Below are 27,994 nucleotides of genomic sequence, written 5' to 3'. Positions count from 1 at the left end.
TGCCTACGGTCCATGCTGTGCAAGCATGCAGGAAAAAAACAATCCTGTTTTCTTACTAACCTGATTCTGAGGAAAATTCCAAGAGTAGATCCCACTGAAAATGAAGCAAAAATAGAGGGTTTTAATGTGCATGTCCACAGAACGTTAAATTGGGTTAAGGTACAGTACAGTGCCCTTGCTATGCTAGAAGGTAATGCAAGCACTGACTTACTCAGACCGAATCAAATATTATGAGTGAAGTTTCAATTTGTTTATGATGCTATGTATTTCAAAATCAGGATGAAGCTCTAAGGTATGTTGTAGTTAGGCAGAAAATACAGCACTTGATGCATCACAGGCTTATTTCAAAAAAAAGATATGGTTGGTGAGCTGCTGGTATGGTGTTCTTCATCATCCAGGTACCAGATTAACCATCAGTACACTTAAAAGTCCATTTGGCATGAAGTTGCATGTCATGCTGTGCGTGTAACGAGCTTGTTGAAATTCCTCCAACATCCAATACTCAGGGAGCAACTTGGTAGTAATTATTTTTTAGCCTTTTGTGTGTTTATTTTTTTCTGAGCGCGTGTATGTGACTGTGTGTATATGTGTGTATATATATATAAAAATATACAAAACCAAACCTCTCCCTGAAGACAAAGCAAAGTGAATGACTTGACTTGCCATGCCCAAGTGTAACATTTCCCCTACCCAGATTTGTTTTTTTCCTGTTCCTGACTGGAGCAGACTATGCCCAAAGGCGTGCTAAGGTTTCTTAGTGTTATTACTGTTCCTGTAGCTGGTTCTGTAAATTCCAGTTTTGCTCAGGGCATGTGGGTGTGGGACTCCAAAGGGTTACTTAATCAAGGCAACCAAAAAAATGCCTCCAGCTATTACAAATCAGCTACTTCGTAAAATAGCTTAGATGATTAAAATTACCAAAATTTCATCAAGCACAAATGGATGTTCTCAAGGGAAGATAAAGATGTGGCTTTCAGTGTTTCAGGAATGTTGGTGGCAGAATGTACCTGGAAGGCGGTTTTAGCAGGGTGCCTTGGCCTGGCACTTTCTCAGTGAGCCAACTTGAGGGGCAAAACAGACAGGGGGATCAGCTGGATGCTAACACCACCAGGCTCAGATTGGTTTAAGCTACCAAGGAACTGCACCTTTAGGGTAATGCTGCAGTACATTCTTTGTGAGAGCTGCCTCTTGCAGCACTAGAAAAGAAAAATCCAACGTGTGTCTGTCAGGACTTGTCTTCCCTTTCCGTCTCTTTGAAATGCAAAATTAAGTTTTGCCTATATAACTGCTTCAGGGTTCCTCCCACCCCTTGTTCTCTCTGGCTGCCTAGCTTGAATCTTCAGATTCAGTGCTTTCCAGAAACAAAGGGTAGTGCTTATTAACGTTCACAGAAAGTGGGACAGTGATCGTGGCTTATTTCTTTTTATCCTATTGTTCTACCATTTTACTTTTCTTTCAATAGTTCCAGTGGTAATTCAAACTCATAAATAGTTGGAGATGGTTCAAAGCATCTCCTTGGAGCAGAAAGTTTGTATGGAAAAAGTCTAGCTGCTGCCCTTGCTCAGCTTGGTTTTACATCTATGAGGATCTCGAGGTAGTGGTTTCTGAGCAGGTCAGTATCTTTCTTCCCTGAACACTCAAAGCAGTGGTCATGTTGCACCGCTTCGAGCGTTGCAGTACCAGAGCTATTATTTTCATGTAATAGTTGTACAGGTAGGTGAGCACTGGCTGTACTGTATTTCCTTGAGGAAGGTATGGATTAGCAAAGGGACTTGACTTTTTTTGCCTTGAGATTTGCGGGATTTCTCTGACCGCTTGCCTTTTTGCAATGGGTAGCTTGAGGACGGCGTCACTACGGCGCTGTCGGGCGGACGGTAAGTGCTGTTGAACTAAGAAGGAAGAGTAGGGGGAGAAGAAGTGTTTAGTGTGTTAAAACTGAAACTTCCTTTTCCGATGACCAACTGGGCTGTGTTCTCCTTAGTTTGGCTGCTAGCGGAGAGTACCAGGCTCAAACATGGTGCTTCTGTCTGTGCTGTACGTACAAATGCATACAAACAAACTTAGGTTTTGGAATAGCAAACTTCATCTGCAATTTGCCATGTGTTCTTGAATTACATTCAACTTAGGAGTCTCTTGACCTACTCAGAAGGCTGCTTAGCAGGTGTCCATGCTGTTGATATAAATATAATCATCTACACTTTACTGGGTATCTTCTTCAAGAGCGTGCTGTTTTTAAAATAAATAAATTTGAGTATGGTGCCTGAGGGACCAGGCTTTGTTGCACATCCTGTCAGAAGAATTATCTTTGACTTCAAAGAGCCCTCAAGTTGACTGGAGACTCCAGCTTCCTACACAGCTGACGCTGGCTATAACATCTGCCTGCGTTCGTGAGTTGTGAACCTAGGAGAGGCGGAAGGGCAGGAGGAAGCTCAATTCTGTGGCAAGAGGTTTGTGATGAAACATCATCTCTAATTTGTGATTTTTGTCTGAGAACTTCCTGATGCCCACTACCCTGCTCTGTGTCCAGCTGGGTGGCTTCCAGCAGCTGCAGGGTGTGTGTGTGGGTAAAGCAAATAATTTAAACTTGCTTTCTTGTTAATTTTTTGTTGCCTGGGAGTCTTGTGGGATGAAAGATGAGATGGGAGTTTGCTGTCTCGTGAAGAGGGAAACAGCCCTTTTGTGCTTGTGATGGGGTAGGGTGGAGTGCCTGCTTGCATCTTCCAAATATTTCCTGCCTTGCTTCTGAAGTAAGTGGCTGTGGGAAAGGAAGGGGGTCTAGACGATCTGTCCCTACCCAGCTTACCTCTGGCTGTTTTGGAGAACTTGCTGCCTGTGGCATCCACTGCTCTTTGCTCAGAGCCCTGTGGTGGGTTTTGTTGGGTGCTGCTGCTGGTGGTTGTGCCCGACTGCTGCCTTTTAGCTGCTACTGCTGAAGGTCTGAAGCTCTGCCACATCCTCAGAAGTGGGTCAGGGTTTGCTTCTCTTCTGAGGATAATTCCATGCCTCAGGCTGCAAATCTTGCTAGGGTCAGCCCAATAATGACTATATAAAACATGTGGAAGCAGATAAAATAGGACCTACTCTTTTTTTGGCATTGCTAGAAAATGTCTGGTTTGATAAACATCACCAAATAAGTATCTTTTTGGGAGATGTCAAAGCTTACTTTCACAGCCTTCATTTTTTGGAAGCTAAGATGGCCGGCTCCTTTCTGTAACTTTTTTTTTTTTCCTGACTCCTGGGGGAAGGATAGAACTGTTGCAGGTGTACGCCATTCTTATTTGAAAAGTCATCTGCAAGATCAGACTGTGGAAACGTAAATATATCCTGAATTGTTTTAAGCTTTTCTAGTCTTTCTGTAGGTATTTTCTGTGAGTGACTATAATCTAATGCATAGTACAGCTATATTTTGGATAGTAAAATAGCAATTCATTAAAATAGCATTTAGTACAACAGCATTCGTAAATATTTAACTTTTGGAATTACTCTGGTATCAGATTTTTTTTTGGATATAAACAGAGCTGGCTCAACTCCAGTCATATTTGTGCAAAGAAATACTGCAGACAAGTCAAAACATGATGGTACGACTTTGAAAAAGAAGCAAAAGCTTTCCGAGTTGTAAAGCTGTGCAGTTATGAGTTGATAAATGCAGAGCTGCTGTTAGAACCTCGTTTTTTTTGGCCCTCGTACTTGCCTGGTGTAACTGGGTGATGTAGGAGTCCGGAGGGAAACGTGGTGCACACTCAGGTAATTAAAGTCTGTGATATAATGCGTACACGCAGGGAGACAGATTTAAGGTTGCACTATCATCTGTAAATCTTGTATTTGCTAATTTGAGTGCGTGGCTTCTCAACTGTTTGCCACCCAGGAACCCCCTAAGAAATAAGCTTGGAACTGAGCTCTGCGCCTGCTGCTGGCGGCTGGTTGTGTACCCTGAGGCTCTGCAAGCGGCAGCACCACTGCTCAGGGACAGCTTATAGTAACAAGCAGCAAGAGAAGGGGATGGTTGGGACTGGCGTGCCTGCCTCAGTGCCAGGGAAGCTCATGGAGCAGATTATCTTGAGTGTCATCACGCGGCACTTGCCAGGCCACCAGGTGATCAGGCCCAGTCAGGTTTATGAAAGGCAGGTCCTGCTTGACGAACCTGATCTCTTTCTGTGACGAAGTGACACATTGGCTGGATGAGGGAAAGGCTGTGGATGTGGTCTACCTTGACTTGAGTAAGGCTTTTGACACCGTTCCCCACAGCATTCTCCTCAAGAAACTGGCTGCTCTTGGCTTGGACTGGCGTATGCTTCATTGGGTCAGAAACTGGCTGGGTTGCCAGGCCCAAAGAGTCGTGGTGAATGGAGTCAAATCCAGTTGGAGGCCGGTCACTGGTGGCATCCCCCAGGGCTCAGTACTGGGGCCAGTTCTCTTTAACATCTTTGTCGATGATCTGGACAAAAGGGTCGAGTGCACCCTCAGCAAGTTTGAAGACTACTCCAAGTTAGGTGTGTGTGTCGATCTGCTCGAGGGTAGGAGGGCTCTGCAGGAGGGTCTGGATAGGCTGGACCGATGGGCCGAGGCCAACGGTATGAAGTTCAACAAGGCCAAGTGCCGGGTCCTGCACCTGGGGCACAACAACCCCAAACAGAGCTACAGGCTGGGAGATGTGTGGTTAGAAAGCTGCCTGGCAGGGAAGGACCTGGGAGTACTGGTTGACAGTCGGCTGAGTATGAGCCAGCAGTGTGCTCAGGCGGCCAAGAAGGCCAGCAGCATCCTGTGCATAAGAAACAGCGTGGCCAGCAGGTCCAGGGAAGTGATTGTCCCCCTGTACTCGGCTCTGGTGAGGCCGCACCTCGAGTACTGTGTTCAGTTTTGGGCCCCTCGCTACAAGAAGGACACAGAGGTGCTCAAGCGAGTCCAGAGAAGGGCTACGAGGCTGGTGAGGGGTCTGGAGAACAAGGCTTACGAGGAGCGGCTGAGGGAGCTGAGTATGTTCACCCTGGAGAAAAGGAGGAAGCTCAGGGGTGACCTTATCGCACTCCACAGGTACCTGAAAGGAGGCTGTAGCGAGGTGGGGGTTGGTCTGTTCTCCCACGTGCCTGGTGACAGGACAAGGGGGAATGGGCTAAAGTTGTGCCGGGGGAGGTTTAGGTTGGATGTTAGGAAGAACTTCTTTACCGAAAGGGTTGTTAGGCACTGGAATGGGCTGCCCAGGGAAGTGGTTGAGTCACCATCCCTGGAGGTCTTCATAAGACGTTCAGATGTAGAGCTTAGGGATCTGGTTTAGTGGAGGACTTGGTAGTGTTAGGTCAGAGGTTGGGCTAGGTGATCTTGGAGGTCTCTTCCAATCTAGGTGATTCTGTGATTATGCCCCGCATTTCTAGTTTCCTATTCAAATTGCTTCTAATAAATGCATGTTTTAAAATCCATGTTTTCTAAATCAGCTCTTTCACGTACTTGAGGAAATTCTGTAGAAAGTACATTTTAATCAAAGCGGTGTCTTCCCACCAGGACACTTGAAGACGGGTCTCTACTGCCAGAACTGGTTTCCTGTTGAAATTTAAACATTTGTTCTACCCTCCCTCAGTCATTTATGTGATTAGCTAGTCTTTACAAAACAAAGGAGAGTGAATGTCACGCTGCTTTAAATACGGAAAAGAACATTCCCATTCTCCCAAGCAGCCCCCTGTTTGCATTAAAAAACAGATGAATCTGTTTGGATCAGACTTAGCAAAACAAACAGAGTGTACTTTGGATTAAAAACTAAGGGAGGGTGAATTTGCCTCAGAATTAAAACATTCTGAGTAGCTGGAAATTATGACTTCATGGTGTCTATTTGACTATCGAGCTGCCACAGAACATATCTGGGGCATGTTCTTCCTATGAGTTAGCAGCAGTACTTTGTAATGGACATGCTGTGAGCCCTCCAAATGTCAGCATCCTGTTTACTTGCTTTTAAGCCCCGCAGCAACTGCGTTTCATGTCTCCAGTTTTGTGCTGTTGGAAGAATGCATCCTGTGATGTGTAGGAGGGATACCTACCCTGGTGGAACTGACGCCGACTTGTTCTGCAATTCTCGGTTTGTTGCATGAAGAGGTCATGTACAGTAGAGCAGAAGGAGCTTAGGTTTTTCAGTGTGTGCTCAAGAAACAGGCCTGTCATTACGTGCAAAACCCAGCAGCTGCTTTTCCAATAAAGGTGGAGTATGGCTAACATAAATGAAAGCACAATGGTTTACTGCTAAAGGTTGTTCCAGGGTAAGTGATAACCTCTTCTCCAGTGAGCTTCCCAGCTCTATCAGCAGCAATACCTTCTGGGGTATGGGGTGTGTGGTTTATTTCCTCTGTAAATTTAGGGCTCTTTTTGTCATATACCCGTTTATGTTGATCACTCTGAATGACACCTAAATGCGTAGCTTGCTAGTGGGTTGGATGAAACGAGCTGAAATGCCTGTTGTTGCTGGTTTAGGCCCCTTCTTAGGAGCAGGAGTGGTTTTCTCCTGTCTAAGGATGATTGTAATTCCTGAAATGTCTGTTTTTGTTGCCTTTGCCCACACCAAACGACTTCCTCTGATCTTCATTATCTGAGTGCTTATTCTTGTTTGACATACAAATACATTACAGGCTGAGACTGAGGTCTATATTAAGGTCAAATAAGTGCTTTGTATGTGTTACGTCAAAAAGGGAGTTTATTACTGCTTCTGGGAGCAAGATGACTTCTGGAGAGACAGAAGTAATGCACTTAATTCTGTTACGCTGAGGTAATGATGCTGAACACTACGTTACTGTGAGTTCTTTCTCCACTTAAAACACCTTCTATCAGTGTATTAAGGATGGGCTATGTAGAAGACCCCTCTTCTGGAGGGTTTTTTTTCCTCGTTTGGCCTTGACTTTGGGCTATTACACCCAATTACCTGAACATCTCTGTTGTATCCCACTTCTTGAAATACCCAGAAGCATACTGTTAGTTATTTGCTAAGTCTTTAGTGCTGGAACCTACTGTCAGGGTTTAAAAATTAAGTCACAACAAGCGTCTTTTCTTTTTAATGGTCTCCCAATACGCTACTTTCTCTGTCTTTCCTAAAATCCTGTTTTGCCAGTAAGTTCTTACACAGTTTGCCTGTGTCTCAGCTGCATTCAGCACTTGTCCTCCTTGTCTGCTGCACTTCTTGCTTCCAGCTGTCTCTTCTGTGTCCAGTCCTAAATGCACACGCTTGTTGCCACGTCAGGGCTGTGCCTTGATGGTTGCTGCTCAGACCTGTTCGGGTTCAGCTAGGAGAAGGGTATTTGTGCAGGGTGCAGCCTAATTCCCTGCCAGTTAGCTGAGGGGTGCCCCAACAGCAGGCTTCTGCGGTGAGCAGCAATGGGCTTTGTGCTGCTCGTCTGCAAACAGCCACGGTGGGAAGTCATCCCGGCAGTCTGTGCTCCAGTCCTGGCCCAGGAGTGGCAGCGGTCAGTGGGGACAGTGATCGCTGCCAGAGGTAGGGTCTATGCCCCAGCATCAGGTCTTTCTCTCTTCCCCTCCACCTGCATTTTTTTTTTCCTTTGCTTCCTTCATTTTCTTCTTTCAGAGCAAGCTGCATCGCAGTCTCCCGGGGAGATCGCTGTCTTCTGCTGGCAACATCTGATGCTTATCAAAGCAATGTTGCATCAATAAAAATAAACAGCAGCAGCTGATCCCAGGGACGAGCAAAGTTGTTCTTCTTTTTTTGTCTCTGCACGCAACATATCAGCCTACCAGCTTGCCTTAACGGGGGAAAGCCACTGTTACCTGTAGTCCTTGGAGATTTGAGTTTGCCCCGTACTTGGTTTCTGCAATGAAAACTAAATTTAGCACAAACCCACCCCGACCAACTTCATCTTCCTGCTGCTTGAGGCTCTGCCTAGAGTCACACCGCAGTGGTGGTTGTAGCCAGGGCTGCCTGGTATGAAATACAGCTGGGCTTCAAGTTTGTTTTTTTTTCCTCTCTAGAGGTATTAATATTAGAAATGTAGGGTTGTGCATGCTGACATGTGAGCTGCCTGTAGCTCCTGTTGCAGGGTGTTCTCCACCGTGGCTGAGTGTCAGTCTCGAAGCAAGGAGCTGAGCCAACTCTGCAGAGCTCTGAGATGGGAAATGTATTCTTTTTGCATCGCTTCTGACTTCGCAGCGTGCTCTGTCTGCACTTCTGTGCATTGCATACTGACGTGAAAGCAGAGCTGTGGCTCGTCCCTGTCACCCGTGTGTGGTGCCTGGGGACATTGCTGTGCAGCTCCTGCAGGACTGGGGCAGGACACGAGCCTGGGGGCATCAGAGCCAAGGTAGCTGAGAGGACATCAGGATGAAGTGGTTCCTAAATGCACTAGTATTAATTGTAACCTGTATTCCTGGGGGTGTGGAGCCCTTAGTCAGAAAACCACGTTAGTCAAATGGTGCTGTAAGCTCTCCTCTGTGTCTGTAACTAGATCTGCTGTGGGGGGGAAATACCTGGTCAAAGGAAAGGGTTTGAAACCCTTCTAACTAACATCAGCGTTGAAAACTGGTGGCAGTCGTGCGATCTGTGGCAGATAATATCCCAGGCTTCGTTGTGACTGTGGGGAGGTTTGTTCCTTCAGCAGCATAAGCCCGCTGCTGTTTGCAAACTGTTCTTGTTTTCCTAACAGAAATTGAGGAAAAAAAAAAGTTAAGACTTTAAGCAGATGAAGACACATGCATCTGAATTGTTCGTTGTTTGTCTGGAGTAGTTACAGGATGAGTTGTTTGGAGGAAATAAGGAAATGCTAGCCAGTCTGAGTCTGTGTGCTTTACCTGACAAAGCTTTAGGTTGGTGATACAGCGGAGTAATCCCAAACAGCCTTGGATTCAGGATGGGAGGACTCCCTTTTTGCTGAATAGACTTAAATGCTAACAATTACAGGTAAGGTTTTTATTGAAGTTGAGCCCTCCATTATTCTTAGTGAGAGCTGATCTCTTTTCCACTTGAAAAACGGAAAGCAAGGATACCATTCACTTGTCTCAGATTGTGGTGATTCTTATTTACATTTTGTATGTTTTTAAACATGAAGGAGGAATCCTAAATTTATGAAAATAAACACTGCCAGAAATGATAATTATGGGACAACAGGAAGTATAAAGTGAACGTTTTAAACTCATTATTTGTCTCCCCCTCCCCTTAATTTATTTCAGGTTTATGACTCCGACTGTTGCGACAGCATTCTTCTGGAGCTGCGGGAGTATCTGCCAAAATACTTCGGTGTCTGGTCACCACCTACTGCACCAAATGGTACCGTTCTAATTTTATCTATTAATCCAAACCTCCTGGAAAAATCTTACGGAGCCTGATTTTTGGCAGTTGCAAGCTCTGTAGTTTTTTTTTTTCTTTTTGGTTTTGTTTTGTAACTCGCTTCTTTCCCACTAAGAACACGTTCCAGTTGGCAGTCCTCTGGCTAGGTTCATTCTTTGGGATCATCCTCGTGGCCCAGGGTAGATGAGGCATGGCTGTTCACATGGCAAACGTTTTCCAAGTAGCTGAGCCTGATGCATATGGCCCCGGAGCTGCTGCCTTGGTCTGGACCATGCTGCGAGGGGTGGGCTGGATGCCCGTTTGTCTGATGAGGCCATCAAAGCAGGACACGGATGCCGTATGGGGGTGTAAGAAGGGAAAAAGAGACAGAATGTGGTCTGAGGTGAGGCATTCAGCTGGAATCTGCTACTGGATCTCCAGAGGTTGGATCCCATCACCTTGCCGTATCATGCCAAACATATTTTTTGGTAGTTGCTTTGTTTAAGAGCACTGCTCGTCATCCTTTGTTACTGTTTGGAATGGAACAAAGCTCTGGGAGCTTAACTTTGTATAACGTGTTAGGAGGCAGAAAGAAAAGGTATTTTCGGAGGACAATTGGAAGATTGTCTCTTCAAGAGAAGATGGAGATATTTCTGATGTATATTTAAAATAGCAACTATTTTTCTTCTGCTCTTTCTTATTCACATTGGGAGGTGGAGCTTCTGGAACACGCAGCAACAAAAGGATGCCCTCGAGTTTATTTAAAGGCAAAGGCACTGAAACTAGAAGCCGTGCTCCTTTAACACAGCTCTATCTTCTTTTGCTTGTGCTGTCCCTTGATAGACTTGTTTTCCCAAGACTGTGGTGAGGCAGCATCCAAAGTCACTGTCTAAATTCTGTAAAAATAAATGCAGTGAGGACTGCGGCAGTACGTAACGCTTTCTTGGCTCAGAGTTGCCTTCACGCTTTCATATTTGGCACTAACCCATATAGCTCTACCAGAGCTATCTTTTTCCTTCCCTCCTAATTTTATGTGTGTCATGGAGCTCGCTAGTGTCCCCTCCAAGCTGCAAATCAATTTTTCCTACTTAAAGTAGGATCTTAAAATGTGTGGTCTAGCTGAGATATGGTAATTCAACACATCCCTAGTTTACATTGGGAATTAACTAGCACTGTGCAGCATGGGGCTGAATTTTGGCAGTTCTCCACCAGTAGTAGAGAAGTAGCCTGCAGGAATGGATGTGGCTGGTTTAAAGGAAGAGCAACACTTGATTTTTTTTGTTGTTCTTGAAAAAACTCTGCAATATTGGGAGCTCTGCTCATAGAGGGCAGCAGTGGAGGTTCAAACAAAACGCCTGGCTGCGAGCTCTGTTACGTGCAGTATGAATGAGCTTTGTGTAGTCTTGACAGAAATCAAGTGCAGTGGAGATCGTGGACCTTAGCAGAACGTGTGCGTGCTGGGGTACGTCCAGAGCTAAGGAGGTGGCCATTCAAAGTGGAAGTGCTCTGTTGACCAGCAGGCATTTGCAAATGCACTTTTGCTAATGCCAGGTGGGGAGGAAAACCTCTGTGATGAATTTGCCTTTGTGCATCAGTGCCTGACAGCAGAAGACACCAGAGGTGAGAAGAATCACCACACTTGTGTTTTGACTGCATAAAAAATAGGAAATGGAGTTTACAAAAATAGGAAGAGGTGAAGTACACCCACAGAGTATAGCAAGAGCATGGAAAGGCTATTTTGGGAAGATCGGGGTGGGGTTTGTTCCCTGTTCCCCCCGGATGGACTGTGGAGTAATCTCTGGCACCACTGAAAAGATTGGACCTTATGCTTGCTGAGCTGCTTTGGCATGTCCCCGTGACACTAGATGCAGGAATCTAGCTGCTGCAAAGATAACCAGTTATTACGTTCAGATTAGGGTTGTATGTGTAGCTTTTTGCAATCTTGACTTTGGATCCCTGACCTTTCCTTCGTCAGTAACTCCTCCACGTCCTGTGGGGACGCAGCTCCAGACGGCCTCTGAGCAGTGAACCCAGTAGCTCCTCACTGCCGCGCAACTGGGCGTAGGTGACTGCCCTTAAATAAAATGAAGTCTGTTGGTTGCCAGAGCCCCGCTGTGTGCTGCTTGTGCTGGTCTATCTATATACGTTCCCATACTGTTTGTGTGGAGGAAGAACTGCTCGCCCAGAGAGAGGGGACGGCCACAAGCACCTTTGTTTAACGTCAAACTCCTTTATTTATGAGACAGTGAGGTTCTTCCGTGAGTGGTGTTTTGTTTGTGTAGCATCTGAGTTATCTTGGGAAGAGGGTTGGGAGTTTGAGGAGGTTCACCCAGACAAGAGAACCATAGGTTTCCTGTAGAAAAAAGCAAAAACAAAACAGCAATTGAATTTAGGACCACTCTGAACTTAATTTGTGCGCGTTTCTGAGTTTCCATATGACAGGTAAGGAGTTCCTTCTGCTGCACTTTAGTCCTCTAGGTATAAAAGATGGAGCAATATTCAAGACAGTGTATCAATAAAAGCTTATCAATAACTCTTGTTATGCAGAAATCCCATACCGAGTGCTACTGCATGGCAGGCAGGGTGAGAGGGGGATGACACTCCATCTCCCGAAGATAATCTGAAGTTGGAATGAGACACTTTGATTTCAACTTTGGGCTCTCCGGCACTGTCGGTGCTGGGAATTTATTAATAAGCAAGTGGAAAAGTTGTTGGAAAGAGATGTCGGAGCATGTTAAGCTTTTTATATCTCCTGCTGAGAGCTGTGCTTTCTGCTGCCTACTTGATGCTCCTGCATATTTTTTTGCAAGCAACCTTAGCGCTGCTCATTTCATACTGGGCTCTACTTTCTGATGCCTAAACTGAGAACAGGGTAGAAAAACACAACTTCAAACCTTTCTTTGCTTTTGCTGCTGAGAGCAGCTGAGGCTTTTTTTTTTTTTTTTTCCCTGTTTATTCATATGTTTTGAGAGATGCCTTGCAGATTATGAAAAGAAGTCAGATGCCTGGAGTTATTTTGTGACTTCTGACTCCAGTAAGTACTGAATGCTTCGGCATGTACGTGCTGAAGTCTGCAGTGGTTCATGCCATACATACTTGCTGAATTTTGGTGGTCTTTTGGTTTGTCTCCTTTGGGACTGCAATAAAATATGTAAATAATACGTCAGACCACATCTTCCCTTCTCTTTCTCTTCTGCTGAAAGATAGAAAGGGGGGGAGGAGAAGCCTCTGAGGAATGATTTGTTTAAGTTCTTGAAATACATGTTGAGGATTATCTACCAAAGCTAAGATACAAAAATCCCAATGAATTCTTTTCTCTGCAGGGGATTTTAATTTAAATTATTTTTAGATAGTTGAAACGTATTTTATTGGTATGAAGCATATCTACATCAGAGATTTTTATCTACTCGTGCAATAGAAAATTATTTGTGTCGGTGAATGTATGATTTTCAGACGCACTTTGGGCTAGGAGCATTCCACATAGTAATTTAGAAAATCTGAAGTGCTTGAAACATCTGCATTTGTCTTTTTCACAAAACAGGAAGGAGAGCTCTCTGGTTACCTCTCCACGAGAGATTGTAAGGGTTGCTGCGTTAAAAAATCCCAATGTGTCCTGATCCTCTGGTTTTGGGGTCTGGGACAGTTGACAATAGCTGTTGAACACAACACAAACAGTGCCAGGAAAAACCATGTGTAAACACCTGATGCATTTTCTGAAGCTGTAATCAGAAAAAAAAAATAGCTCCGTGCCATGATTTATCTGTGGTGCCATTGCCGTCCCCGCAAGGACAAAAAGCTTTTTGAGAGTGGGGTGTGCTCTGAGCAGATGGGGCATAATCTTCACTGAGCTGGCAGCTAGCTGAAGATGAAGACTTAAATTATAATTCCAGAAAGTGTGAGGGATGAGTCACTTCTGGATAACACACAGACTTTTCCAAGCAATTAGTATTTCCCGGGGTTAATGTTAGCTCCAAAGCTATTTTAATGCCTTTTTTTTTTTTTTTTAATAGTAATTATTATGTTTTAGGAGGTTTTTAGGGGGGATACTCTAGCTTAGCGGCTCTGAAATGGAAGGAGAAATAAAAAGTTCAGTATCTTAAGAAATGCTGAATTTTGGTGCTGTATGCTTTAAAAGAGGGGTTTGGATGAGCGGAGCAGAGGATGGCAGACACCTGTGAGTGCTCTTCAAATGTCTGTGATGGAAAGAGCTGAACTACCTTGCCTGCATGTTGTCTGAAAGAATAAGGGCTTGTCTGGGGGATTGGGTTCTGCTTTTCAAGCTAGTTGTTTTTGTGGGCTCAGTTGTTGCTTTATGGAAACAGACGTTTTACACTACTTGACATGCACATGGGTCAGGGTTTACAAAATAACTCAGACAAACAACATTGCATCTAAATAATTTGAATAATTTGTGGCAATTTACAATTTGGATAATGTTAGTATTTGTAACCGTGAGTCTGGAGCTGCTCACGAGATAATCCAACGCATTTGGGGTTGGTGGTGAAGGCCAGCAGCCATTTTCTGAGATATTTTTTCATTTCCCCTGCTCCTGTCCCATGCCATATCTCTGGCTCAGTGCTCTTTAGAGCCAAGTTCTGAAATCCTTAAATTTCATTTAGATGTTGTTTCCTGGATTGTTTTAGTGATGACACAAATATACTGATTACCTTAGTTTAGATAGTGTGAAAAAGGCTGGCTGTGAAAGATGATGCTTAAATTTTGCTATTTTTGTTTCAATAATAGCGAGCTGAGAGGTTGTAGGACTCCTCTGGAGTCAATAGTGGTCCCCAAAACCTCAAAAATTAAAGCTTTGCCAATATCTGACTGAATTTGACCCGTGTGTGAACACTTTGACTAGAGGAAGTGGCACTTGCAGTCCAGCTTATACAGAATATGATCCCTAACAGGGAGAGTGTTGGTCTACCTCCCCCTTAGAGGACACCTAATGAGCAAATGTTGGGTTTGTTTGCTGTCTGTGGCTTTCTCAAAGTTAAGCGTGAGTTATTTTAGCTTGGGTATCCCTGCAGTTATAGGTAACAAACCTTGTATATGAGGGAGCTAGTCTGTAACCAAACCCTTTTTTGCTGTAGACAGATTGATTCCGTAGCCCTGAGGACACTGAAAAGTAATGTAAGCTGGTGCACTGAGTTCGTAGAAGACTGGATTGCTAAAATAGTATATTGATTTAACACACTTTCCTGGGCATGACTATACGGTTAAAAACATGCTTGGTTCCATTTATAAGCAAACATCTAAGGATTAAATCAAATCTGTTTCTCAGATTGATGCACGTGTACTTTGGGGAATTGGGTCATTTGATCGTGGTGATAATGGTGTAAAAATCGAAGTCTAAATAGGACGTAAGTAATAAAAAACAGTTTCATATCTTTAAGGAAGTGTCTCTACTTACCGAGTAGAAAGCAACATTATTTGTTCCTTTTTTCTTGACTAACTGACTTGGTTACTTTTCTGTACAGCTGTGAAATTAAGGCTCTTTTTCCCTCTTCCCTCTTTAAAAATTAACTGCAGGGGTTTTTGCTTTCTTTGGCAATCCCATTTGAGAGTACTCTGAAGGAATGGGGAAGGACACAGCGTCCGTGTGCATGCAGATTGCACTACAGCCAGGGAAACACAGTCATGGAGTAGGCTGGACTCCAAAAGAAAAATGGATTTTTATGGGAGGTTTGGGCCTGATAAAAGCAGGCTTAGCAGAAGCTGATGTGATGAATGAGAAGGGTGTTGATGCCTGGCCTTTCCTCCGTACACGTCGTGCCCTGCCAAGGGCTGGAGATGTGTGCACGCTTTCTTCAACCCAGTTGTAGGCGGTTACCGGGGGAGTTGGTTTTCTTGGTGTGCTCTGACAATCAGTGCCATAAATCATTCTGGAAAATAATCTCTTACCCATGCTGGAGAAAAGCATAAACCAGTTTGAGCAGGTTTTACATCCTCCTTTAAATCTTCAGGCGCTCCGAGGGGCTGGGGCTGTTGTAGCCCCCCCACCCAAAAGGACTTCTGGAAACTGCCAACAGGCAGCCTAGGATTTAAGGAGTGTTGTTCCCAAAAGGTGCCCAAGGAGAAAGGGGGCGAGGGAAGAGAAAAAGGAGACTCGTTGCGCTGTGAAATGTTAATTTCCTTTTTAAAATGACAGAAAGAGAAAATTGCGGTTTGAATTCTACCCCTCTCATGCAGAAAGAAAACGCAGTCTCCGTTGAAAAAAACAGCCATGCAGTAACTGGTGTGTGTATGTGCTTATTAAGGTTGTTGAAGTATGTTACTGGCTTAATAACAGCTCCTCCTCAGTTTCATCTGGGCAATAATTTGAATTTGAGTGCCCGGCTAGCGCTCTTTCATTATATATTATTTTCTAAACCAGAATGCATTCAGAATTTAATGCCAACGGAGTTTGTGGCTGCCAGTGACCGTGATTTAGGCTGTGTTCAGAGACAAACGTGACTCTGAGGCCTAACATCACGTGAGTCCCTTAACTGTTCTCCCTCCTCCACAGAAGCTCAGCAGGAACTCTGTGATTATTTTGCTTTGCCCCACTGCTAACCAAAGTTTTGTCTTTTCAACAGATACGTATCTAAAACTGGAAGATGTGACCCGTAAGTTTAACAAGCCTTGCATAATGGACGTAAAAATAGGGCAGAAAAGTTACGATCCGTATGCTTCAGCTGAGAAGATACAGCAGCAGGTCAGCAAGTACCCACTGATGGAAGAGATTGGCTTTTTGGTACTTGGCATGAGGGTAAGGACTTGTTTTGTTTTCAAATTCAGCTTATGCTCTGGTCTGTTGTCCAACACCAGATACGGCAGCTAGTTTATCTAGCAAATGACAATGCTTTTGAGTTTTATGTAAATAAAGTGTTATCTCAGTGTGTTGGTAGTACTGGTATCAACTGTCATGTGAAGTATGTTTCAAAACATTGCTTCCCTTCACAAGTGTTTAACTTGGCTGTGCCTCTTCTGAGAGTCTATTTGCAGCCTCTCTCTATATATACACACGTACAGGAAAGGTGTTGGGGTAGATGATGTTCATTCAGATCTGAATGTAGTTGCAATCGTTTCTTGTTGCGTAACTATTGGTTTTAAAGATTGTAAAGCATTCTTTTTGGTGTTTAGGCTTATATCAGAGATTTACAGAAAGGACCCGTCTTCGTAATTGAGTAACAATCTGTGCCCTCTCCAAGTCTTTTTTTATTTTTGATTTGCTTTTATAAGAATAATGTAATTTTTATATTTAGGGAAGAGTAAGTTAGCTTTTCAGAGGTGATATGCATAGTTATAAATAGCTGCTTACGTTCTGCAGTTAAAAAAGCTTTCAATCAAAAGATGTCTTTGATGCATACGTGCACGAGGAACGACTGTCAGTTGGAGCTTAGTCTGAGATGGGTAAAGACCTTCAGGTGTCCTTAGGGACTCCGTTAGATTTCCTTCTTTTAAACGTGGAGAAAGATGAATATTTGTGTATTGACTGCTGTAATACTTCGGCATGAGGAAAAGCTTTACAGAATGTTTATGGATCGGTAACACAAATGCGTTCATGTCAGTAACGATTGCCTGATGCAATGAGTTTCTTTCCAATGCAAAGGTTTTTTTCCTGCCACAACTGGCGCAGGAATACTTTTGGTTTTGATGTGAGGTTTTTGTTGCCATACTCGCATGGAGGAAGCCAGGGCTTCGCAGGCTCTGCATCAGCAAACATAAATGGCTGGAGACTTTGGTAAGCCTCTACTTTGCTTAGAAAGCAACAGCACCCAGATTGCACCATTGTCTGAAATAATTCTCATCTCTCTGCAGTGCTTTGTACCTAATTGCCTAGGCTCTCAGCCTTAACTTTGTCTTGAGAGAAGCTTTTACAGCTATAAATTATAGTGGTCATGAGTAGTAATTATGCAAGCCTGCGAGAGAGCGTGTGGGAGTCAAGTCAAAAACCAGTCCAACAGTTTGGATCGAGAAGGAAGGCTGAAGATTATAGCCTTGGATTTGGCTTGTATCATTACATAACCTTTCTTATCTCATCCGTAAAACAACGTACTTCACGTTCTTTGTGTCCTGACAGCGTAAAAGGGGTGCTTGCTTCCACAGTGTTTTGTGTTTTTGTTTGTAACCTTGTCGTGTACTGGCATCTTGATCCTGTTGCAGAAATTCTTTTGATTCCTTAATTAAAGCTGTGTTTAGCATGATGGTTCTCCCAGGCACTGCAGTTTCCCATCCGGTGTTTAACTAGATGAGATGTGTTTTGTGCGTTTGGAACCAAATTGCATGTTGAAGTTATTTTCCAGAAAGATTTCAAAAGGTTCCTCCTCCCCTCACGCAGCGCTTAGCAAAGCCCACATTCACAAACAAGGCATTTTCTCTGCTCAGCTTGCCTCCTCTCGATTATGGGGTGCTCTCTGCCTGTCTGCTTGCTTTATTATTCCAGGATTCAGGACGTGATGTAAAACCCTCTCCTGTACAGGCATTTTCTGCCCGTAACAGCTAACATGCTGGGTAAGGGATGCTGGCGTTTGCTGGGCAAACATGTTTGCGTGGTATCACACAACCTAGAAAGAAGAGAGTTTTGATTTTAATCTCTTGGTTCAGTGTTATTTGCAATACTGGGGATGAAGGAGGTATCTCACTGTTTCTATTTTGGAAAAGCAAGAAAGAAGGGGGGAACTAGGATTAAAAAAAAAAAAAAAGAAAAAGAAAAAATGCGGTTCTCTATGCTTTTAAAGCACACAGCATAAAAGCTGCCATGAAGAAAGATATGAGCAAAAATACAACACCTTTTTTAAAAACAAAAATGTATTTGTAGTACTTTTTTTACCCCAAAAGTCATTGATACAGCTTTTTATGCACTGATAAGTAAGCAATCATCTAGTTATACATACATACATAGGGTTTATCCTTTAAAAAATGGTAATAATCTAACTGGCAGAGCTTTGTTTCATGTACATGGCTCTGGCATTTGGCACGTGCTAAAGCATGCTCATCTTTACTCACTGAATGAAGACCTGCATGGAGCCACATTTAGAAAGCACAGTCGTTTCAACAACATTTGTTAAAAATCCTATTTCATAGTCAGTGCAGGGGTCCCTTCCTTCAGATGGTTAGGGACATACGTTTGTTGCAAAAGCAGGGAGAGCTCAAATACAAGTCAGGACACTAAGGTACAGTTTCAGTAACAGAACTACAGGTTGCAGTATGGTTTTACTAGCAGACATAAATATACAAGAAACATCCTAGCAGTGTATGCAGTATTAAAAATAGAGTGTTTTATTTGCTGCTGAATAAAAGCAGAATGTGTGGGCTGTGATCTTGATTCACAGCCCTTTTAGACTCCACAATTCCCAATTTCTACATTTTTTTTTCCCTTTTCAGAGCATCTTGATTGCAGTGTTACATAGCTCACAATTTTTGTGAAACATGTTTTTAAAGCACGGCGCGATGATTATGTAACTTTGCCTGTATAATCCAGCCTGTACTTTTGTTTGTGCCTATGATTTATTGCATACATTTACTGCATACATTAATGCAGATACCTTATCAAAGCTGTTTCTAAAAGCAAATTGCCTAATCTACAGCACATGTTCCTGCAAGATATTTTAAAACTAACTGCAGCTGAGACCATTTTCTTTCTGTATGAACCTTTTCTAACATTGCAATTTTCGTAAGCCCTGATATATCAGTTAAGATTTAGTAGGGGAACAATAATAAAGCATGAAATCCCGCATCTAGCATTGATATTCTTCCTTGAAAAAAAAAAAAAAAGGCATTTTTTTGGTTTGTTTTATATTTCTATAATATAATTCAAGCTTTGTTTCAGAAAACAGAGGAAGACAAAACAAAAGCTAAGAAGGAAATGCTCACAAATTCGACAGTGCCCAGTCCATGCCGCAGAACTGAGCGCAGCAATTCCCCCGAGTCCCGTATCCGCCCGTCAGTTGAAGGATGTTTCAGAAACTCATTTCTAGAGTTCAGGAGGCTCATCTGTCATCCTCTTGGGCGAGGGACTCATCAGATAAACGACAGCTGGTAGTTGTGTCCTTATGGCTGATAACAGCTCCTGCATGTTAGGAAAAAGCAGATGGGTGACATGAGAGGTGGCCTCCTTTTTCTCCCCGTTATTATAAAAAGCAGGCAGAAGAGAAATTTATTCTAACGAGCTGCTCTGTGGAAGTTTTGGGAATCCAAAATAATGTATTCAGCTATTTTAAAAGTGCTTCGGGACTTAACTGCAGTGTCTCTGCTTCTTTTATTGAGGACGTTATTGTTCTGCTCTGTCACTGAACGGCTTTCAACATAATTTCATTCTACAATGTCCTAAATTTATTAAAGATAGGGTTTATTAAAACTCAGTGTTTACGTCTTCCATAGTGGCAGGAACAAGTCCCTGAGGGATCACAGGGCTGTGGAGGAACCCGGCTTCTTCAGACAGAAAGGAAACCTGTGCATGGCATGGGGATAATGGTGATGTGTGAGCAAAAAGTGTGCAAATACGCATTTCAGTGCTAATTCTACAAGTTAGGGAGTTTCCATAGATAAGTATTTGAACATCTGTGTATTTTTCTGCCTCGCCATGTAAGCCCGCACTGAATTAGTGTAAATAACACTGTATAATGTTTGATATTTTGCTTTCCTGGAGTCAGTCTTCATCTTAACGTTCTAAAGCTGCAGTTGCAAGGTTTCCAAACTGTTTCACTGTACTAACACCATAATTTAAAAAACGGTACAAAAATGTGTGTGTATGCAGACAGTAATAATTTAACACCTCATGTGGGGAGCCAAAAGCTTTTGGAAGAGAAACTCCAAAACTAATTTCCCTTGTCAGCTACTTATCAGGATTGTTTGCCATGCTGCCCATACAGAGTCCCTACCACTGCTAATTAAAACCAAAAAACTTTTTAGCTTGCTGGATTCCAGCTCTGTTTATGCAGAAACCTCACTGAACTGGGAGTGCTTGTAGGCACAATGAGGAGCCTTCACGCTGTTGACCGAAACATCTCCGTTCTTGCCTGGTAGGAATGTGCAAAAATCCCTGACCAAGCAGGACTTTTCTTACAGGAGATGTTTTGCAGATCTCATGCATTTTCTTTGTCTTGCACTATGCAGTGGAACTCCTTATGTGAATTCAGAGCAAACGCGTAACGAGCCGTGGCAGGTGGACAAGAAATGAGATTTTCCTGTCTAATAAATTCTTGGCTGTTGTCGAGGCTACAGATGTGACTTATTTGACTTGCCATCGTTTTGACAGAAATGGGCTAGTACAGGCAGTCGCAACAACAGGGTTACAGAAGAAAAATTGGTTCAAAGGCAAATTTCCTTTTGGGAAGGGTTGGGAGCAGATTAGCTGCAGTGATGGCGTGAACAAAAGCACGGTGAGGCAAGAAGCCTCTCAGCACGGGGCCGAAATTGACTTCCGAGCCGCCACAGCACAGCGATCCCTTTGTTTTTGGGGTGAGGACCAAGCAAGACGTGGTGAAAGATTGCTCCTATCTGAGCTGGAGTTTCTGTTCCTCTGCTTTCAGTACGGGGCTTAATGTGTTTGTGTTTCGCTGAGGTCTTCCAGGAATGGTTCAAGCAGCCTCTTCCTTGCCATTGAGAGAAGGCTTTGAGGAGAATTAAGAGACAGCTCTTTGGCTAGCGTGGAGAATACTTTCACGATTACCTGCATGTGTTGTCCTTCAATACTATTGTCTTCAAGAGAAGAAGAATAACTGAGAACTGCAGCCAAGCCCTTTGGTAACCAAGGGTATTCTGAGCACGCTTATTCACAAGATAACTCATTACGTACGTTGCAGTGCCGGTACGTGTGGGACTTAGCAGTTTGTCACCAACCGTTTCGTACAGTTAAAAATGCCCAGCTGATGCAAAACCTGCACGTAAGAGTTGTAAACCTCTAAAACTGGGGGGAATGGGTTTGTGCAAGTTATGAGAAGAGGTAGGGTGGCTTCGTGGGAAACTCCACTCAGAGGCACAGGGGGCTTATGCGCTGTTCCAGCGTTTCTGTGGAAAAGAAAATGAGCTTGCAGATCTTAATCAGCATTTTTGAGCAACTGCCCGTGTCGCAGAAACGGTTAGCTCCTATGGGTAAGAGATAAGGTTCTGGTAAACAGGATTATGTGTTTGTGAGTGTGCTGCAGTGCAGATGTGTGCAGGCAGCTGCCCCTAGAGCGACTGAACGCGCACGCGTGATGCCACTGAAACGAAGATGCAGCTCGTAAAAACATGGACGCGGTCTCCAGATTCTTGCTCCTCTTCCCGAGGAATAGACTTTGTTATTCTTGATTTATTTAATTACCTTTTGCATGTGTTCCGTTTGAAATTTTGAAAGCTTTTGCAAGTAGTTCTGGTACCTGAAGTATTTAAATGAGTTGTCTTTGGCTTCGTATGTTTTATACTATCGCTAATGTGCTTTAAAGAAAAGTGGAGAAAAGCAATTGTTTTAGTGAAACCAAAGTCACACTAGTCAGATGTTCTTTGAAAATAACCGGCCTCTTTCACTGCGCTCTTCTGCAATTTGTAGGCAGCAGGACCTCACTTTCTGTAGCTGTTACAGCAGTAGAAGTCGGAGTTGTAACAGTGGGAAGTAATCCCCGCTACCAAGCGAGCTGAAACGCTCAGGCTTACTGCTGCTGTGTCTTTAGTACAATCAGAATTATTTACTGCCCTTTCAATGCGTGGCTGATGGCTGGAGTCTGTGTTTCCACACCCAGGATTTGAGTTCCTTGGGGACACTGAGTGTCATTACTTGAATCTTTTTGTCACAGTAGGATTTTTTTGAGACGTTTCCTTCTAGCTGCTTTGCAAAGCAAGAGTTTGGGCCTGTGTTTTCAGACTGTGCTCATCGTGGTTTGGATGAGGGAGAGAAGTTTTGGTGTGGGAGGCTGAAAAAAAAATAATAAAAAAAACAACAACAAGAAAACAAGCAAGCAAACAAAACCAGGGAATTCTGCTTTTTTTGTTCTTACTATTTTTTATATACCACTCAATTTTATGCACCGATTTTCAGTGCCCGTGGGCAGGCTCCTTGCCGGTGCAGCCCCACTCGCTCACTGTGGGATCCTCTCTCTGTGCGGCGGGTGAAGTGAGGGCAGAGCGTGGCAGCCGGGATGGGTGCCGCAGGGTTGGGTGGTCTGAACAAGTGCCAAGCAGAAAGTTGCTGCCAGAGAGAACCGCCTGCTTGGTAACACCATTATTTCTGCAAGTAGGAATTGTCTGCACTCTCATAAACAAATTATATTTGGGCCTGGCTGGCTGGCACGTTTCTACAATGGAAATTATTTCAGTTAGAAAATGTGTCTCTGTGTAAAACAGTTTTTAATTAAGTTGTTAAGCTTGTGCAATTCCTGATATGGGCAAAACTGTACCCGTGTGATTTGCCTCCCTTTCAGGCGAGAGCGTTGTGCTGGTTGTACCAGTATCTGCTGGAATCGAGCTTTCACTCGGCTGCTGTCGTTATTTCATGTAACCTCATTTGTGCCAAAAATTGTATTTTCCGATGGCTCTCGTGTACTGGGCACTCCTGGTCACATCGCAGCACTCCATGTTGTTTTGCTGTTGTACCAAATATTTATATTTTTAAGAACTGCAAAATAGTTGTAGTGAATGCATGAGCACGTCAAGTCTTACTGAATTAATATTTGTAGCAACATTAGTAGGAGTGTGATGGTTTCACATCTTATCTGCAAGGTATGTACTGTGTAAAATGCTTTCTGTAACTAGCACAATGTCTGTGTGATGCAGGAAAACAATTTGTAGATTACCCCCGAGATACGCAGGGGCACTGTTCTGCAGATCGGAGCACTAGAGGGCAGTGCTGACCTCTGAAGTAACTTACAGCTGCAGAAGGGATAAGTGGTACCAAAGATGTGTAACCTGTCCGTAAGGTGTCTCATGCGGAAAATCTTGGCTGCTCAGAATAACAACAGACATACCTTCTTGTTTCTTGCAGGTTTACCATGTCTCTTCTGACAGCTACGAGACGCAAAACCAGCACTACGGAAGGGGCTTGACGAAGGAAACAGTAAAGGATGGTAAGGGAGCTCAGTGCTGCTGCGTATTCGATATTACTGTTATTTTAGAGCTGTATGGAAAAAGTAGTCTCTGTGCTCCCATTTAAAAATCCCTTTCTCTCCTCGTGCCAGATGGGTCTTTAGCTGTGCCCTGTATCACCTGAACTACCTGTCAACCCTAAGTTAAATGTGCAGTTGGCTGTAACAACAGTCGTAAGAATTTCCTCGTCACACATCCCTTTTACTATTAATAAGGGAGTAATTGTGGTAGATTCCAATCTCTTTGCAGAATTGAGGCTTGATGCTCCATTGAGGTAGAAATCTTAGAGGTGTTAATGTTTTTAATCTGCATATTTCTATTTCTGGTTGTATTCCGTGAGTATTCCGTGCTGTCTGTTATATTAAAAAGCTTCTATAAGCACTGTTTTCACTTGAAACACCATCTCACTTGAGATCAATTCTTACCTTGCTCTACGCTAACAATAAATTAAAATGTTACCACTGTATTCGGTGATAAATATTTCAACCTGGTCATTAACTGACATCTGTTTGTCTGTCCCCACCGGGGACAGAAGGACAGACAGACGCACACACACACCCCTCTCTAGAGCTGGCACCAACTTGTCAGCTCTGTCACTTGTGATAAAGAAGCTGGGAGCTGCTGAAACTTGTTTATCCCTGGAGAACTTAGTGGATCCCTGCCCAAACTGTTGAGATGCTTGAATGCAGAATAATGAGGGGAGCAGGAACCGTGTTCATCTACTGCTTGATACACAGAGTGCCTAGTTTTTTATGGTCCAAGCCCAGCATAGGTTCTGTGTATGTATGGCCCAGCTGTTCCGTACAGCAGGACCTGTGTGGGGAGGTGACTGAAAGTGCCCGAGTTCCTCAGTTCAGTTCTGATTCGTTTAATAACTGTGCTTGAAAGGAAACTGAATGCTGCCAGTCCCTTCAGATCAGGAATCATTCCCATCCCCAAAGAGATGAACAGCATTTGATTTCATTTCAGAGGTGGAGATAACCCTCAAAAACGTCTATTTCTTGCAGGCATCGCAAAGTTTTTCCACAATGGGTACTGCTTGAGAAAAGACGCGATCGCTGCCAGCATTCAGAAGATTGAAAAAATTTTGGCGTGGTTTGAGGGCCAGAAGCAACTCAACTTTTATGCAAGCTCGTTGCTGTTTGTTTACGAAGGTTCGTGTCAGGCAACAACCGTGCGGCTGAGCGATGTCACCTTGGCAGAGAAGAGGGGAGTGCCCAAAGGACTGTTATCAGGTGGAGACATACTGGAGTATAATAATAATATTCACGTAATAAATTCTACAGAGAACGGAAAAATTGAGGCCTCCGTAAGTAAAGGCTTGTCCAAATTTTATGCACTTCACAAAAAGGCATACTCTAAGAGGCACCACAGTCAGCTCTCGCTAAAAGTTGAAACCTTGGAGCAAGACAACGTGTGGAAGAGCAGCACTTGCATCACACAGGAGCATCTGAACGGAAACGTTATACCCCAACTGGAAAAAGTTTTCTGTCACATGCCAGCTGAGATCAAGGAAAGCGTAAACGTAGAAGTGCGGATGATAGATTTTGCTCACGTGTTTCCTAGCAACACAAAGGATGAGGGCTACATTTATGGTCTGAAAAATTTAATCACAGTACTTCAAAATATTTTGGATAACTAGATTCTTTGTTATGGTTTTTACTGGGGGCCAACGATAACGAAGAGCAACAACATGACGAATTTCTGCACTTGTAATGCTGTATAACTGGGTTTGTATTGTTCTACTCTATTTTATTTGTCTTTGTACTTTTGGTAGAAGGGTTTAACTTTTTATAATCTCACTCAGGAAAATAATTGGTAGTTAATTGGGGAATGCGAAAGGGTGAAGATACTTGAGATTATGCAGGATAGGCAAATTGGTAGGATGCAGCGTATTTGGCTGGCTGAAATCCAAGGAGTACAGTCGTACAATAAGCAGGGGTTGTGTTAGTTCCCATAACGACTTCAGCTTAGATAACATTTGCCCACTTAGCCTTGACACTGAGCCATATCTCCATTAACAGGTTTTTAGAAAACGGACTGAAAACTCTGAAGTACGGGACTGACGTCCTCAGTACTGCCCTCTTGTGTTTACTGTACTCGAATAACTGGAGTTAACCCTGCTTTGAGAGAAATCCCGTTTAGATGCAGCCATCTAACCTGGGCACCAGCGTATCAAAAAGTGCTTCTCAACGTAACGGGGCGATGTCGCTGTGCTAACCCTGCTGTGGGCGCTTCCCTCTCGGTGGTTGTCTGTAGCCGATGTTCATTGCAGGCAAGCTGTGATGTAATTTGTGTTGAGGTGCTAAGAAAATGCTGGACTAAAATGTGGTAACAGGTTTAAACTGCACAACTGCTAGAGAAACGTTGTTTCTGAGAAAGGGGGAAGAAAAAAAAATGAGCGTGAGATATTCCAGGAACTAATTTGGTTTAGGAGATTAAGTCAGTCTGTTACTGGAGCGTCTGATGTTGTGACTAAGGGAAATGCTTCACTCCTTTGTTCTGATGGCCCTTCTCCAAAAACGTTGCTTTTAAAAGCAAACTAACTGAACAGGGAGACGAAGCATTTTGCGTAAGCATACAGAGATTTCCTCCAGCCGTTTGCCACTTGTATTCTTGCAAGAAGCATTCCAGGTTCCCACCGCTGGGGAGCACAGCTGGAAGCGATGAGCGATGCGGATGAAGGACCCTGTGCTGTGAAGACCCAGTCCGGCCCTGGAGCAACCAGAGACGAACCTCGGCGGGTTTCAATGGAGTCGTGGTTCTGTTACCCTGGGCTAAAGCAGCTTTTTTTATTACTATTAACACCCAAGCAAGCCGTATGGTTTGAAAGTTGTCCCACTTGCTTCTTTTTCACAGGAAAAATTCAGGCTTTCATATGGAATACTTGAGACTGGGATGATGGTGTGTCGCCTCTGTACGCTGTGTACGTGGCTGTGTAGTCAGCTATAGACAAGTCATATCGGAGCGCGATACGTCAAGTAAGATTTTAATGCTTTAAGCAAGCCCCACGAGTGAAACTTTTTAGAATGGATTCGGTCATTGGCGACATACAGCTTTTAAGCGTGGACTTAATGTGGCGTTGTGGCCTTGCTGCTCTCTCTGTGATGTTCTGCACTATGCACTCAGCTGCGTATGCAGCTTTGCAAGTTCTCGATTTGACATCTGTTTCCTGTGTCAGAGACAAACGCTTTTCGAACAAATACGCTGTTTTAAATAAAGCTGAGATTTTAGCTCTGTTTTAGATCCTGGGTTAATCGGAAGAAACAGGGTATCACGTGCAGAACTACGTTATGTAAGTGGTAGAGCTAAGATTGGCCAGTGCACTGAGGAATCGAAGCAATCAGTTAGCAACACGATGTTCTGAACACGGGGAAAGATGCTTGCAGGAGGGGCAGTATCATTGTGTTGAATTTTTTACTCAAATTATGGTGAAGGCTGAGGAGAAATTATCAGGAAGATAAAGTATTTTTTCCACCTGGTATTTCCGTTGCACTATGTAGTTAATATATTCCCAACTCTCTGTGAACTAATTTAGCCATATTCTAGGAAGAGTTGGTGGTTTTGTTTGCTTTAATGCTGGTTTGTGCGTTATGATCTTGTTGTTTTATCCCGTAACTAGTCAACACTAGGGTAGTCTAGGCTGGTAGTGGCCATGTAATTAAAAACTCACAATGTTTTGTAGAAAATACAGGGGAAAACATTTTTAATTCTGAGTTTTTGTCCTCTGTAATTCATCTCTTCTGGATTTTAATCCATTTTTGTGCCAGAGAATTCAGACATCTGCCTCAGAGGAGTCAGTTATTGGAAAACGACCTGTATGCTCTTAGTGTAAGCGCATTCTCCTGTCTCTGCTTTAAGGTGTGTCTTCAGTGTTTGAATGCTCTTTAAGTATTGATTGTTGTGTTGACTATGGCAGTGTTTGTAATGCACCTGGAATATTGTTAAACTGTCAGATTATTTTGAATAAAAAAACGAATCATTTTATCAGTTTTTTTTTTTTTTTTTACCAGTAGTTATTCTGGATGTGTTTCTGTTAATTTAAAATGTAGCTTGAGAGGTATCAGTATTTTGAATCGGAAGTTGTGTAAATAAAGCTTGCCGTAGAGGTGTTTTGGCATAGTACCGAATGTGAATTTAAGCCCACGAAGGCATTATGTTCACATTGTTCTTGCACACTTTGGATTTGGTGTTTGTAGCGTCTTGTATCTGATCAGATCGGGTTGTTTTCAGTTACAGTTGGAGATGTTTCACAGAATTAATCAGAAAATGTAAAGGGAGATGCTGGACACTAAAAGTATGTATTACCTTCCATCTCCCTCCCTGCCAGTGATGCCTCTCGTTTGTTCCCTGTGCAAAATGCACAGGACAGGTAACACCTACGTGGACATCTTCGCAGAACTGGTAGCGAGGCTGATAGGGATTTCTGTCCCATAAAGCTGAAAGCAGGTCTCTTCCCCGGGCTGGCGTGGTATTCGAGTGCTGTTGTCGTTGATGAAACCTGTCTGCTTTGATTTTAAGCAATAAGAGTTTGATTTAGCAGAATCACCTGTCAAAAGGGAAGATGCATGGAAGCATTGTCGTTCATGTACTCTCTGAGAATATACTTATTCTGAAGACTTTGTACCTAGGTGATTGTGAGAATTGTGTATAGGCTTACTTAAGGAGAGTTTGAATTGTATACAGTTTTGTAAAAAAAACAAAAAC

General features: G+C 43.4%; 1 protein-coding gene across 1 annotated transcript in view; it reads left to right on the top strand.

Moving 5' to 3' along the window:
• Nucleotides 1-26,940, top strand: part of IPMK (inositol polyphosphate multikinase) — a 58,029-nt gene extending 31,089 nt beyond the window's left edge. Inside the window, exons 5-8 of the mRNA XM_035329423.1 lie at nucleotides 9,151-9,247; nucleotides 15,823-15,995; nucleotides 23,187-23,268; nucleotides 24,295-26,940. Of these exons, the coding sequence (XP_035185314.1) occupies nucleotides 9,151-9,247; nucleotides 15,823-15,995; nucleotides 23,187-23,268; nucleotides 24,295-24,929 (987 nt within the window). The 3' untranslated portion in view covers nucleotides 24,930-26,940. The remainder of the gene's footprint in view (nucleotides 1-9,150; nucleotides 9,248-15,822; nucleotides 15,996-23,186; nucleotides 23,269-24,294) is intronic.
• The last annotated feature ends 1,054 nt before the right edge of the window (nucleotides 26,941-27,994 follow it).

This window comes from Oxyura jamaicensis, chromosome 6 (assembly GCF_011077185.1).
Source record: "Oxyura jamaicensis isolate SHBP4307 breed ruddy duck chromosome 6, BPBGC_Ojam_1.0, whole genome shotgun sequence".
Classification (NCBI taxonomy): Eukaryota; Metazoa; Chordata; class Aves; order Anseriformes; family Anatidae; genus Oxyura; species Oxyura jamaicensis.
This window is presented reverse-complemented; position numbering and strand designations above follow the sequence as displayed.